The sequence below is a fragment of the Moschus berezovskii genome, chromosome 24, assembly GCF_049115385.1.
Source record: "Moschus berezovskii isolate FMDL1 chromosome 24, NW_MosBer_1.0, whole genome shotgun sequence".
Lineage (NCBI taxonomy): Eukaryota > Metazoa > Chordata > Mammalia > Artiodactyla > Moschidae > Moschus > Moschus berezovskii.
In genome coordinates, this window is record NC_142483.1 from 1,338,948 (window position 1) to 1,353,973 (window position 15,026).

Sequence of the window (15,026 nt, forward strand, 5' to 3'; positions counted from 1 at the left end):
GTGGAGCTTCCTGGCAGGCCCCTTGTCACTTTTACGGTTTTCCATTGTTGGCCGACTGGGTGGCTAAGAACCTGGGTAAGTTTGTGAGGTCGCAGTGGAGGGGCGGGGCCTCTGCTGGGCCCACGGTAGGAAACCCGATCCCCCCCACAGTCCCCCCTGCGGGGTGCCCACCCCGAGACAGCAGCAGGAGGGGCCCAGCAGGCAGCAGGATGGCACGGCCTGCCATGGACAGCCGCCCGCCCGGCACAGGCGCCGAGAGGGTGGAGCCAGACGTGCAGACGCGGCGACGGCCGTGGGGCCTGACGGTGCTCATCAGTGCTTGCTGGGCCCCGGGACTCTGGGAAGGGGCTGAGTGGGGGCGGCACGCACAGGCCTGGGGTGACCGAGCTCCGGGCACGCAGCCTGGCCGGGCACCTGGGGGAGGGGCAGTGGCTGGAGTAGACAGATGCGCCAGCAGGCAGAGCCCCCGTCTGAGCCTGCACTCGGGTCCGGGGGTGCATGGGGGTCCCCGGGCTTCTGAAGATGGCCTCCTCCTCTCAGGTGGCGTGTCTTGTTCCTGAACAGGGGCTCCTGAGAGGAAGGTCTCCTCGCTCTCCTCCCCAGGGGGCAGCTGGCTTTGGCTGAGGCCCCTGGGGATGTCTGCATGGAGCAGAGCCCACGGCTGGGCAGCAACGCAGCCTCCCGGGACGAGGCCAGGCAGGAGGGGCTGGGCCAGCACTGCCAGATCCGGTTCCTGGTGGTGCCAGTGCCCGGGGCAGGGGCCGGGGCATCGAGCCAGGACAGGGAGGGGCCAGCCTGACTTCCTGCGATGTCGCCTCCCCGGGAGCACGCCCAGGAGGCTGCTGGGCCTGGCCATCCGCTGTGGAGTGGAGCTTCGCCCCTTCGCCTCAGAGTGAAGTGGGGGCAGCAGGGACCCCCAAGGAGCCCCGTCCTGGTGGGCGACAGCTGGGCGGCAGCAAACAGCTTGCGACGCCACGTGGAGGCGCTTCCCTGTGCTGCTGGGGGCAAGTGGCCGCAGTGGTGGGCGATCAGGGAGACAGGCAGGCTTGCGCCCCACCATGGGTCTCCATTCCGACCCCTGCAGGGCGGTACTGGGGAACACAGGGGGCGCAACAGGAAGGGCCCCCGCAGCAGCATGCCCACGAGTGTGGGCATGGGTAAGAGGACGGACCGTGGACAGACTGTACACGCAGAGTCTCCCAACATGAGCAGACGTCCACCCAGGGCACAGGGACAAGTCGTCAAGTGGACCAGTGGCACGGCCCTACCCTGTACGCTCAATCACGTGTACCCTACGGGGTGCTCACGAGGCTGCGAATGCCCGTGGTGGGGCACGTGATGACGCCGTGGAGGTTGCTTCAGGGCGGCAGGGCCGGGGTCAGGCCTCGGGGCCTCCAACCCCACGCTGAGGCCAAGGACGAGGCGGTTCAGATGGGCCCGTCCCAGGAGGGAGCCCAGGCCGTGGGCACCTCGCTTGACCCTGCCCCTCTCTGAATGGTCAGGTGGGTGGGAACTGACCCCCCAGGCCGCCCTCTCCCCAGCGGCGTCCCGAGTTTGGCTTTTTGCGCAAGATACAGTTAATGCACTAGGCGGGGGATGTCTTATCTGTGCCCGGCCCGGCTCAAAGAAGAGGGAGAAATAAGAGCAGCCAAATTGAAACCTTATTAAACCAAATTGGCTAGGTCTGATGGAGCCAAACCTGGACGGATCTTTAAAAGCTTATTTCATTTTTCCCTCCGGTCTGAACCTCTTTGAATTGCAATAACTGATCCTGGTGTAAGCTTATTAGTGTCAACCTTGTGTGTCTCTTCTCCTCTCCCGACTTACATTTCATTAAGCAGTGATGCAGTTGCAGGGCCCTGACCCTCGCCTTTGGCACAGCCAGGAGCTTCCAGGCTCATTAGTGGACGAAAACGGATAACAGGGTCCAATCTCATTACGGCCGGTGCCATTATTACAGCAACCTCTGCCCATCAGAAGCGAGGCTCAGCCCCCTTCTCTCCAGCATCTGTTGATTCTGGAGGCTGTCAGGGGCCCCCACGTGCCGGTCCCTCGCATGTGTCGTGGTGGCTCTGGCTCCTCTATGTCCTATGCTGCAGAAACAGCACTGCCAGAGAGCTGGGTCAAGAGCTGCGGTGCTCGTGGACTCTGGTGGGGCTGATGTGTGTGGTGTGATGGGAGAGGGGCTTTCAGACGGGTAGATCGGGTGCCCCGGCACACACCTCACCCCTGGGCCTCGATACCGGATCTGTGAAGTGCAGTCGCTGGAGCCATCTGGGGGTGGTTGGGCAAACGGTAAGGAGCAGCTCATCATTTGATGAGCGTCCCGCAGACACTGTGTCTCTCCTCTGCCCTCACCGCCGCCGGCTGGGTGTCCAATCCTGCAGGCTGGTGCTGTGGAGGGCAGAGACGCACGCCTTGGGACCCCGCCTTGGGCCATTTCCCTGCTGGCATTCAGCAGCATTAGAAAGCGCCCCGGTCACTGTGAGCCCAGCCTCCCACCAAGGGCCCCAGACACCAGAAACCACGGTGCAGAGGCTCAGAAGCTGGAGAGAGCCCCTGAGCATGTGGGGCCTGGCCGACAGGGCATCTCTTTGCTCTCCCACTAGCCCATCCCAGACCCCACGGAGCGAGAGCCTGTCCCGCTGGGGCCCTGCTGGCCAGAGCGGGGTGCTGAGGGGCTCTGAGGGACTAGGTCTGAAGTCTACTGGGCTGGCCATCAGCAGGCATCACTTAGCTCAGCTGGGGCAGGGGAGATGGCTGGGCCTGGCCTCCAGCTCCAGAGCCTTCCTGGATTCATGGTGGGGGTGTCCACCCTGCGGCCCCTGGCGCCGCCCCAGGTCAGCTGGTCGGGTGGTCAGGGGACATGCTGGGAGCCAGGCCTGCCTCAAGGTCCCAGAGCTGATCAGCCCAAGTCTCAGCCTGTTTGCCTTGTGACCTTGGAGACATCAAAAACCTCTGTTTTCTCCTCCATAAAATTGAATGTAAAAATATTGACCTGCCTCATAGGGTTTTATGAAGAATAACTGACCCAGAGAATGGTAAAGCTTGCTTATTCATCAGAAAGGGCCAAACTGCTTAGAAGGCATGAGCTTGAGTTTGAAAAAGTGTTGGCTTGCTTGATGGTATTTCTCTTCCCCTCCTCCCAGCTTCCCCCCCAACCCCCACCCCCCGCAGAAGCTCCAGCTGCGGGGGAGACAGGCCGAGGTGCTGCAGGCGGCTGGCCCTCCCGGGAGCTGCGCTGGGGGGCCTTCCTGCCCCAGGAGACGGCACCCCCGCCGCCCGCTTGTCTCGTCTCTGGGCTGTCACTCGTCAGGCCAGTCCTTCCACGTGTTGCGGGCGCTTCCCCTGTGGAGGCTCCGGTGCCCCCACACACACCACGTGGCAGGCACGCTGCAGGGACGGGGCCCTGTGGAGGGCGGTGAGCGCATTGCGGGGCTGGGGAGCAGGCGCGTGGGGCAGGGCTGGTGTAAGCTGACCCCGCGGTCACTCGGTCGCCCCGCGCCTCACTCCTGGAAGGCCGCGCCCCGGCGCTCGTGCGGACTGTGCGGGCGCCTCGTGTCTCTCTCTGGTTGGTCTTGACGGTGGCTTTGACACGGCGCCCCTCACTTTCTCTGCCCTGTGACCTCCCGGTTGGGTGCTTAACGCTCTTTGAACAAACACTGGCGTTTCAGGCTCCACTGGGGAGAGCCGGGCTCCTGTGGCTCACGTCAGCCCAGCCCCGCTGCACAGGGCGGAAACGGGGGCGCCACACCCCAATCTCATAGACTGGCTGCCCACAGTGTAGCGGCTGGCGGTGCCTCCGTGTGAAGGTGGCGGCGGGTTTCTGCTCCTCTGCTGCTCTAAGCAGAGGTCCTCTGACTGTCTCGTCACCCCGACGTGGGTCTCTGCAGAGGCGTTGCTCGCGCTGTGCATGTTTATGGGGCCTTTTCTACACCTGCTCCTGATTTAGCCGCCTTGGGCACAGAAGTGTGCTGCTGGGGTGGGCGTGTGAGGCTTGGGGACGGGTGAGATCCGTCGCCCCTGGTCTTCCAGCTGCACCCCACTCCTTACCCCCGCTGCAGCCCACCACTGCCTCCGCACCTCCAGGCACCCTGGTTGTGAGTGGACTTTCTCTGGCCCCCACACAGCTGGCTCTTGTGATCAGGGTGTCAGCTCAGACACGGCCTCTGCAGAAGTCTCCCCTGATCTCTGCCCCCATACAACCAGACCCCCCAGCGCCCAGCCCAGGGCCCCACATTGCGCTGTGCTGTCTCCTCTGAGCAGGGCGTCGGTGACGCCCAGATAGCGGGCATGTTAGTCACACCGACACACACACACACACACAACGCAGTTACACGCACACACACACACACAACGCTGTCACATGCACACACACAACGCCGTCACAGACACACACACACACACACCATCACATGTACACACACACACAACACCGTCACACGCACCTACAGACACACACACACAACGCCATCACACGTACACACACACACAACGCCATCACACGCACCTACACACACACACACGCTGTGTCACATACCTACATACACACGCCATCACACGTACACACACACACACAACGCCATCACACGCACCTACACAAACACACAACGCCATCACACACACCTACACACACACACACACCACACCATCACACACACAGACACACAATGCCGTCACACGCACCTACACACACAACGCCGTGTGTCTGTTCTGTTTATGCTAGTAGGTGTTGTTGCTGCGAAAGTACCTGTAGGGCTGTTTCTAGAAGCTGCGTTCTTTGCGGACACAGCTGGCCCTGTCCCCACACCCGGAACAGCGCCCGGCACGCAGCAGCCCCGGGGCCAGTGTGTCTGGTGAATGAGGAGCGGCTCTGCCCAGCGGAACCTGCAGGCTGGCAGCGGGCGGGTCCGAGCGGGCAAGGGTGGCACAGCGGGCGGCGTGGCTGGGAGGCGCTGGGGCAGTGCTCTGCCCATGGAGGTCTGGGCAGCCGTGTTTGTCCTGCACTTTCGAGGGGGCCGGGCAAGGCCAGGCAGGTGGGAGGTGGTGGGAAAGCAAGACTGGACCGAAGGCTGGGGGAGAAAGTACGGGACAGAGCCTGGGTGGGGGGGCGAGCGGGGCCCGTGGGAGGGGCGAGCGGGGCCCGGTGGGAGGGGCGAGCGGGCCCCGTGGGCGGGGCGAGCGGGGCCCCGGTGGGAGGGGCGAGCGGGGCCCGGTGGGAGGGGCGAGCGGGGCCCGGTGGGAGGGGCGAGCGGGCCCCGTGGGAGGGGCGAGCGGGGCCCCGTGGGAGGGGCGAGCGGGGCCCGTGGGAGGGGCGAGCGGGGTTCCGGCGGTGCAGTCAGGCTGCAGTGACACCGCCCAGTGAGCGGGGCCCCTGCGGTGCAGTCGGGCTGCAGTGACCCCGCCCAGCGAGCGGGGCCCCGGCAGTGCAGTCGGGCTGCAGTGACATGGCCCACAGCCAGGCCCGGCGCCCCGTGGGCCTGCTCTGTGCGGGGGCATCTGATTGGGAGCCCGTGGCTGCTGGCAGCCTGGGACGCAGACCTCTTTGCCAGGGCCCCCACCCTGGGGTTCAGACTCTGAGCGCACGCTCCTGTTCCGCCCAGGTGGTGAGGAAAGTGAAGTCCATACAGATGTTCCACACGCCCGTCAGCTCTGCCATGCAGGGGGACCGGCTCGGCATCTGCGTCACCCAGTTCGACCCCAAGCTGCTGGAGCGCGGGCTGGTGTGCACCCCCGAGTCCCTGCACACGGTCCATGCGGCCCTCATCTCCGTGGAGAAGATCCCCTACTTCCGGGGGCCCCTGCAGACCAAGGCCAAGTTCCACATCACCGTGGGGCACGAGACGGTCATGGGCCGGGTGATGTTCTTCAGCCCCGCCCCCGACAGCCTCGACCGCGAGCCCGTGCTGGACTCCTTCGACTTTTCCCGCGAGTACCTCTTCCAGGAGCAGTACCTGTGCCCGGGCCCGGCCGCAGCCAACACGGCTGAGGCCGACGAGAAGGCGGGCCAGGCCTCGGCGGGCCGCTGCCCCCAACAGCAGTGGGCTCTGGTGGAGTTCGAGAAGCCCGTCACCTGCCCACGGCTGTGCCTGGTGATCGGCTCCAGGCTGGATGCCGACATCCACACCAACACGTGCCGGCTGGCCTTCCACGGCGTCCTTCTTCATGGGCTGGAGGACCGGAACTACGCGGAGAGCACCCTACCCGCCCTGCGGGTGTACAAGCTGAAGCAGAAGCATGGCGTCGTGGAGCGGGTGAGCACGCCTTCCTGCCTGCGGTTCTCAGACGGGGAGCTGCATCCACATCCTCTGGCTCGGCCGGTCAGAGCCCGGCCAGCACACAGGCGGGCCCCGTCAGTGCGGGCGAGCAGCTCCTTGGGCGTCTCCCCACCATCAGCTGTCCCCGCAACCCCACCTGGGAGCCCCCGTCCGCTTGGCCCTGAGCGGATGCACGTGCGGGGGCCTCCCTGTCCCTGTGGCTCCCTGGCATCGGCTCCGGGGGTCAGGGATGGCAGGGGGTGGTCCTGGGACCGACGGGTGTCTGCAAGCTCTCAGAGCCACCCGCTGAGACCCCGGCACCGGGAACTCAGGCTCCCGTGGGGCCTGCCTGAGGTCCCCACAGGCCCCGCAGTCCTGACCCCCGAGCGGCAGAGGAGGGTTGGCCATCCTGGTGCAGCCCTGAGTCTGTGCAGACTTGGTGATGGACGGGGTATGCAGGGCCTGCGGGTGGGTATGCAGGGCCCTGGAGCCCGTGACTGCGGGCCCCATGGCCTCATCTCCGACCCCCTGCACCTCGTCCTCTGCTGGCCCCCAGCCCTGACTCCCAGGGACCTCGGCCCACCACCGCCCGTGTGCCCCCACGCTGACCTGGGTGTCCCACACTGGAAGGCGTGGTGTCGTCTTCACCCTGGCCGCCTGCAGATGAGTTTCAGTGAGAGTTGGCATGGCCGGGCATTGGCGAGTCTCTTTCCCTCAGTTCCCTTACTGGAGAAGTGGGGGCTGTGCACCCCAGCCCTGAGGGCTGTGGGTGGGGGCCCGCCATGTAGGCAGGGCCGGCCCCAGGCACCAGGCCCCGTCTGCTCTCCTGGACTCCCCTCCTGGTGCAGTTGCCCAGGTTCCCAGCTGGCACCCCTCTGCTGTGCTGGGTCAGCCTGGGTGTGCCAGCCCCCCTGGGCCTGGCCCCCGCTGGCGCCGGACAGGCAGGGCCTGCGGGCTGGGCAGAGGAGCCTGTGGCATTGGCCCAACCAAGTGTGGACGCGCAGACGCCACCGGGTGCGCTGGCCGCCTTTGAAGTCTGGGCAGCTCTGCCGCAGCTCCCGGCTCACCCCGCTCCACTACTGACGGATCACTAATTGTGCCCAGGGCCCCGAGGAGCACGCCGGCCTGGGCACGGGTGGCCTGAGACTGCCTCTGGCCAGCGCAGGCTCTTTACTGTTTGGCAGCGCTGCCCGGGGCTCCCCAGGCCCCACCTGGCTCCCAGGCCACTCAGGGAAATCGAGACACTTCTGTAGCCGCAGCCGAGCAGACCCCGCCTTGGGGAAATCAGATGGCCGCCCGCGAATGCGGGCCCCACCCAGCGCCCAGGTCTCTCCTGCCTTTCCCACAGCATCAGATAGCCCGTACCTGTTGGCCCACCTTTGAAAATGGCTTTTTCTGTATAGACAGAGGGCCAGGGTGGCTGGCCATGGTGGAAAGTGCTGGCTCTGGATCCGATGTCCCGAGCAGGTGCTGGCCTGGCCCAGCCGTGGACCGTTGCACCCGCCCCCAGCCCAGAAGCTGTGGCCTCTAATGGAGCTGGTGGAAAGCTGGTGAGACCGCACATGGGAGGGCCTGGCCTAAGGGGTGAGCCTGGCCCGTGTGAGGTGCTCAGCAGTGTCCAGCCACTTTTCATCCCGGGACACGGCGCTTTGGTGCCCCTTTTTTGGCACCAGAGGAGCTTCGCCCACGTCGGCGCCCAGGGATGGGGACAGTCAGGGAGGCAGGGTTCGTGAGTTGGGGCCGTGGACACTGGGCCTGTCCCTGCAGGTCGGTGCCCTGGCTGCTAGGCAGGCCTTGGTCTTGAGGAGTGGGCCTGGGTGTCCTGTTAGTGGGCGTTGGGGCCAGAGCTGAGCCCCCGAGGCCTCTGGAAGTCACCCGACAGAGTGAGGTGACTTGAGGGCCAGTCTCCACCCCGGGTTTGCCCAAGGGGGCTTACACGGGGCCAGTCGCCCCGAGACCGTGTGTCTTCCTTCCAACCACCTTGCAGGGGATACGCGTGTCCTGTGCCCCCAGGATGGGGTGCCAAGACCGGGGAAGGGCCTGGCCGCCCCGCCCCACACTGGGGGAAGGCGCGGTCGTGGCAGCATGTTCCTTAGGCCGGAAAGGACAGACAAGCCTAACTCGTCTGGGCGCTGCTGGTCCTGGTGGCTCCGAGAGCCCGCTGGCGGCAGAGGTCTCCCCGGGGGCCCTCCCAGTGCCCGTCCTCCGCGGGCCAGACACCTCACCCTCCTGGCCGCGGGCACGTCAGAGGAGCGCCCACGCCTGCAGCCCCCTGCTGCTCCAGCTTCAGCTCCTGCCGGCTGAGGTTCTGGCCCCTGGGCGACTGTCTTGCTACTAGGTCTCCCCTATTCTCGCCGACACCAGCACCCCCTCCTGACAGTAGCCCTTCTGGAAGAAGCCCTGGAGGCTCAGCAAAGCCCTGGGCATAGGCTGCAGGGCCGGGGGAGGCGGACCAGGCCCCCTTCCAGCGGTTGCCCCCTGTCCCCGCACCCGTCCTCCGACGCCTCAGGACTCGGGTGAGTCCCAGGCCGCGCCATAGAGCCGGCCCGGAGACACGCGCGCGTGACAACATAACTTGGTGTGCCGCCAGCCAAGTCCCACTCGGGGGCTGGGGCGGAGGGGCCGCGCCCGGGTGGACCCCGTGTGAGGCTTGCTGCACTCGGGGAGCGGCCCATGGCTGGGGGGCTGACTGGCCAGGCAGCTCCTTCGTGGCCACTGCGGCCCCTCAGAGCCGTCTCACTGCCAGGGCTCAGCGCGGTCCCCGCCCGACGTCCCGGGGTAGGCTCAAGGGGCAGCCGGCCTCCCAGTAGGATGTGCTGGTGTCTGATCCCCGAGGGCTCTGCTGAGACTGGGAGCCTGTGGAGACGAGCTTGACCGCCTCCTGCAGGAGGCCTCGCCCTCTGACCCCAGGTGTCACTGAACGCCAGTCCTGTGGCAGAGGTTTGCTGGGACCCATGGCCGCACCCTGTCACTGCTGGAGGCCGTGTTCTGGGTGCAGGGGGCGCCCTGGCCCCTCCTGGCTCCCTGGTGGTCATCTGTCCCTGCTGTCCCCTGCTTCCACATTGGCAAGCCGCTCGGACCCTGTCCCTGAGCTCGGGAGAACCCTTGCAGACGAGGGCCTGCGGGGCTGCAGGGCTCTGAGGGCCCCCGACTCCGGCCGGCGGCCTCAGCAGTGATGCCGAGCTGGGGACCGGCCCCTAGGGTGGGGGACACAACAACTGGTCCAGACACGCGGGTCCGTTTGACTGTCGTCCTGGCCCTGCTGGCTGACCGGGCCCCGTGAGGCCGGGACAGGGCTTCACGTGCAGGCCCATCCGCGGGGGTGCAGCTGGGGGCCTGCAAAGGCGACAGGCACCCTCACCCTCCGAGGCTGCTGCCGCCTGCTCACCTGGACTCCCCGGTTCTGGGGGTCGGAGCGGCTGCTCCATGCAGTTCACGCACAGTGGGCCCGGGGCCCCCCTCACACAGCCTTGCCGGCTGCCACGCGGAGGGCAGGGCTGGGTTTGCAAGCGTGGAAGGTGCAGAGCAGTTCCTGTGGGGGCAAGGCTGGCGGCTCCCCACGTGGCCTGTTTCTCGTCCGCCTGTCACCGGGAGTGGGGGTGCACGTGCCTGGTATCTGGCTGATGAATCTAGTCGGGTAGGGTGTGTTTTTCTGCAAGGTTTTTAGGGTAAGTGGGGCAGCCTCTGCTCTTCAGAGCAACCCATCCCAGTCCTTGGCCAAATCTTGGCTTCATGGACAGAAGTGTGATGTTCCTGAGCCTGGCTCACAGGGCCCCAGGAGGAGGTCCCCGCTGACCACATGCCCGCCTCTGCAAGCTGCCCAGGCTGTGCCCGGGGCCAGGGGGCAGGGGGAGGCCTCCCCGGCACTCCGAGGCCTGGTAGAGCTGGTGCTTACACACACGTGTGCACAGCCCCTTTCTCCCCTCTGCAGAGGCCATGGAGTGGAGCTGACAGGGGGCCTGGGGGTGGGAGGTCGCCGGAGCGCGGGCAGGGTGGGCTCGGGAATGGACAGCACCCCCTTGGCCTTCCTGAGGAGCTGTCGGCTCCAGGACAGGTGGGCGGGACGGCCCTGGGCTTCCGTCCCCTCTGCGTGTCCCTGCGGGTGGTGGGGTAGGGGGCTGGTCATGAGCGGTGATGCGGGCTGACCGCGCACGCATGTAGCCGCCGGCCTTCCCCCGGTACTAACGCTCTCCCTGGGCGGGTGGGTGCAGGTGCTGGACGACTACAGCGTGATCGGCCGCTCCCTGTTCAAGAAGGAAACCAACATCCAGCTGTTCGTGGGGCTCAGGGTGCACCTGTCCACCGGTGAGCTGGGGGTCATTGACAGCGCCTTTGGACAGAGCGGCAAGTTCAAGGTCCATGTCCCTGGTGAGTGCGGTGGTTTTCTCCCGCTCGCGGGAGCTGTCACCCTGCCAGGCTCAGCCCACGGGGCCTCGTGGCCTCTGCTCCCACTGCCCTGTGCCCAAGAGCCAGCGGGTCCTGGAGACGCCAGCTGTGGGCACCGTGTCTGGTCTGAGCGCCCAGGGCACGTCACCCAGCCTGTGCGGGGCATGGAGCTGCTCGGACCGGCAGCTCAGGGGGACCGGGAGCTCAGGAGGCACACGGCTCCCTGGGGTTGGAGTTGCCGCCCCATTCCTGCCTCCCGCTGGCTCTGAGGCGGGCCTGGTCCCGTGGGGTCACGGCGCGCGTCTGCTGCCTGGGGTCCCACTGCACCAGCCGGTGGCTGCGGTCGTGGTGGCTGCAGCAGCAGAAGGGCCTCCCGCTGGCTCCGCAGGCCAGAAAGGAGGCCGGGGAGCCCTCTGGGTATCCCACCCCGCCCCAGGCGCACTGGCTCTCTCACCTGGGACCGCACGAGCCACGGGGCCAGGCCAGGTATCAGAGGCCAGGTTGCAGGTGAGAGGGAGAGGTGGGGACTGCAGTGACCAGGTAACTCAGCCTGGGAGTCAGGCTTCATCTGATGTACTAAACGTGGAATTTCCTGATGAAAACCTGGAATGGTCTGAACTATAGGAAGCCTGTCTCTGGGCTGTGTTTGCCCATCGCGACCCGTGACTCCTACTTGAGCCTCAGGATGGACGCGGGGTTGTCAGGATCACGTGTCCTCGTGGAGCTGTAGTACGGGAGCAGCGCCCTCTGAGACCTCGAAACTGGACGGGCTCGCGGGACGCCCCTCTCCATGATACCCGAGGAACTTCCCCCAAAGTCCAGGGCCTCACGGTTGAAGGGCCTGCGTTGACAAAACTGCCCCTTCCAAAGGGCCACCTCCATCCAAAAGGCCCTAAAGGCTGAGGCCCTCCCTGCGAGACAGCTTGGGGACCCGCTGGGCGGTGGGTGGTGAGGGTGGGGGATGTTGCCAGCGGTGATGAGGGCCCCCCTGTCCATCTCCACGTTGCTGGCACCCGGTGACCCTCCCCGGATTCCAGATGGTGCCTCCAAGGGACCTGGAGCCTGGCCGTGGGGCAGTGCCTGGGGGGTGGGCCGCCATGGGTGCAGGTGTCCCAGAGCCGCCGTGGGGTCAGCCCGAGGTGGGGACCTGGGGGCACCAGAGGCAGGTCTCGACTGGATGCACAGTTCTAAGCATCCCCTGGACGACCGTCTGAGAAGGCGGAGGGATGGGGGAAGGCGGAGGCCGCTGCAGCACAGGTGACCGCACGTGGAGGGGAAGTGGAAACTCACGTTGGTGCCAAGGGGAGACCTGGCGTCCTGGTCACGGGTGTGGTCATGTCCCCGCAGGCTTCACACAATGGGCCTTTGGGCTGTGCCGGCCCTCTGGGTTCAAAATGAAACTATTTTCTTTCCTGTAAGATGTGCCCTCCCCATGCACACCACCCCAGACACTGAGTCCCGCCTGCATACGCTGCCTGGAGTGGATTCTCGGGCACCCTCAGGAACCTGTGCTTAGGACACCCCCTTAGGGGCACCCGCCCCCTGGGGCCACTCCAGCCTTTAGTGAAGCACCAAGGGCTGGGTGTGTGCAGATTCTGCAGCCCTGCTTGCCTGGGAGGCAGGAACAGGGCTCCTGCAAAGAGCAAGGGCCTGCAGTCTACCAGACCCACCCTGAAATCCTGGCTGGAATTTTAACTTTCCTGAGCCTCAGTTTCCTCATCTGTAAGATGGGTCTTTTGTGGGGATTTTTTTTTTTTTCTTCCCAACTTTTTTAAATAACTTGATCCGTAGAGAAAGGTGGGAAGAAAAGTGTGCTGAACACTCACGCTCCTCAGATTCCACACCTGTCAGCATTGCGTCACACCCACAGAGCACGTGCTGAGCCGCCCGCACGTTGGCAGAGGAGACGCAGTGGCCCCGCGTGCCCGCTCACGCCCCTGAGGACGGCGTCTCCACACAGCCACCCTCACCTGGAAGGGCGCCTCCCGGGGGGAGGACCCGGCAGGACCATGCCCGGCCCGGAGCATCATGTCCCCGGAGGAGCCCCGGGGTCCTGGGGGAGCCGGTCTCCCCGCGGGGGGACATGGCCGGAGCAGGCGGGGGCAGCGTGACTGACGTCTGACGTCACCTTTGAAAGGACTCGGAATACGAAGTTGCCCATAGCACATCCGCCCGGCCGCGTGAAAGGGAGTCTTACAGAGAAGAGAACAAGGAAGCCAAGAGAGAACCTCCCGGTGGGGGCTGTGCAAGGCTCTTGTCCTCTTCGGTTTTCTCCAGCATGTGGAGTTCACGGAACGAGCCTGGTGGGTGCGGCCACGACTCTGGGCCAAGGACACGGAGACCACCTCCCCCAGCTCAGACCCCTGCACCGAGCCCGGGCCACCCTCAGCCACAGCTCCAGGGCCACAGGGGCCCAGAGTCACGGGAGGCAGCCCCTGCCACCCCCGGGCCCCACCATGGAGAGGCTGGGCAGGCAGTGAGGGTCGCGGGCTCCTCCAGCCAGGAAGGATGAGTCTCCCTTTGCTGGACTGCGGACAGCCTGGGCCCGAGGGCAGGGCCCACGTGGGCACCGAGCCCCACCTCTGGGGCCGCGCCGTCAGGGAAAGCGGGCAGGCTGCCCCCAGACGGTGGGCGGCGCAGGGACCTGGGCGCTCGGTGAGAGCCTCGGGAGGGAAATGGGCTCACTCCAGGAGGGGCCCCTGCGTGCCTTTGAGCAGAGGAGGCCAGGGTCTGTGGTGTGTGGGGGTGGTGCTCCAGGGAAGCTGCACACCCCCTGGGGAGCCCCACCCGGGCCCAAAGCCGGCTTCGTCAGGGCAGCGACCCTGAGGTGTGGGGACCCCCCAGGAGGATCCCTGGGCGGTCAGCAGCCTCCCACCAGGTTCTGTCCCCGGCCGGCTGAGGAGACTCCAGAAAGCAGCCTGGCAGGGAGAAAAGAGGGCTGCAGAGAGGTTAGGGCGAGAGCCGTGGCTTCAGAAAATCCCTGTGAAGTGAAAACAAACCATCCGTCTCTCCCTGGCGTCTCACCCGACAGGGCCCTTTGGGGCTCTGGCTCCATCTGTGGGGACGGCAGCTCAGAGGCCCGGTCCCGAGCCAGCCCCACACCGCCCTCTCCGGAGCATCCTGACTGGGGGGGACATGTCACTGAGCACGGGGAGCCCTTGGGATGCCTCTTCTCCCCAGAAGAATGGCCCGCCTCGTCCCGCTTTGGCCAGTGAAGCACTTCTAAGCAATTGTAAAAGTTATATGAACCCCATCGAAGGACTGTTACAACAATGTTTATACCCAGTATTTGAAACAAAGACAATGATATTATAAATAATTGTGGACGATGAAGATAAGCAAGAAAAAATAACATCATTAAAAGAATTTTACAAGACGGACCGTTCACAAAGACGGATGGAGTAACACAATACGGTAAAAATATCTGCAATTAACATAAACACGGCCCCATGGACAGAAACCATCTGCTGGTCCCTTAGCCGGCCGGGTCCCTGGTCATCCCCGCGGGCCGTGCCAGGGCTCCCTGTGCCCCAGGGGCGGGCCCCCAGGCTGGGTCGGGAAGAGGCCCCCGGGGGCCTATGCCCAGCAGGCCGGGGCCGCTTGGGAGGCCATCCAGCAGCGCGAGAGCTGGGGCTGAGGGCTGTCCTCGCCCCTTCCTGCCCCCAGCCAAGGCCAGCCCATCCGTGTCCCTATGGCGCCTGACGCTTGCTCCCAGCTCCTCGATGCAGATCTGTGTCTCTGGGGTCGGGGACGAATCCGTGGCCTCTGGGTGCCTCGGACAGCATGTGGTAGCAGCGCCGCAGGCCGGGGCGGCAGCCCATTCCCTCCTCGTCCACAGCACACAGACGGCCCCCGGCAGAGCCATCCCTGCACCCCTTTCACCGTTAACCAGTGTTGGATGTTCTAAAAAAAGTTACTTTTAACTCTGGAAAAACTTTGACCACAGACAAGAAAAGAGAAACCCCTGAAACAAGAGAAATGAGGAGAGACTCCCCCAAAACCAGCGAGATCAGAAGAGACTCCCCCGAAACCAGCGAGATCAGAAGAGACTCCCCCGAAACCCGCGAGATCAGAAGACTCCCCTGAAACCAGCGAGGTCAGAAGAGACTCCCCCGAAACCAGCGAGGTCAGAAGAGACTCCTCCAAAACCAGCGAGGTCAGAAGCTGCTACTGCTGCTGCTGCTGCTGCTGCTGCTGAGTCACTTAGGTCATGTCTGACTCTGTGTGACCCCATAGATGGAAGCCCAACAGGCTCCCCCGTCCCTGGGATTCTCCAGGCAAGAACACTGGAGTGGGTTGCCATTTCCTTCTCCAATGTGTGAAAGTGAAAAGTGAAAGTGAAGTCGCTCAGTCGTGTCCGACCCCTCGCGACCCCACGGACTG

The 15,026-nt window shown here is 65.2% G+C and overlaps 1 protein-coding gene across 2 annotated transcripts in view; it reads left to right on the top strand.

Annotated features, from left to right (window-relative positions):
* EEFSEC (eukaryotic elongation factor, selenocysteine-tRNA specific) overlaps window positions 1-15,026 on the top strand; it is a 115,590-nt gene that overhangs the window by 86,146 nt on the left and 14,418 nt on the right. For both annotated transcript variants that reach the window (XM_088831894.1, XM_088831893.1), the window contains exons 5-6: window positions 5,604-6,254; window positions 10,469-10,625. In XM_088831894.1, the coding sequence (XP_088688020.1) occupies window positions 5,604-6,254; window positions 10,469-10,625 (808 nt within the window). The remainder of the gene's footprint in view (window positions 1-5,603; window positions 6,255-10,468; window positions 10,626-15,026) is intronic.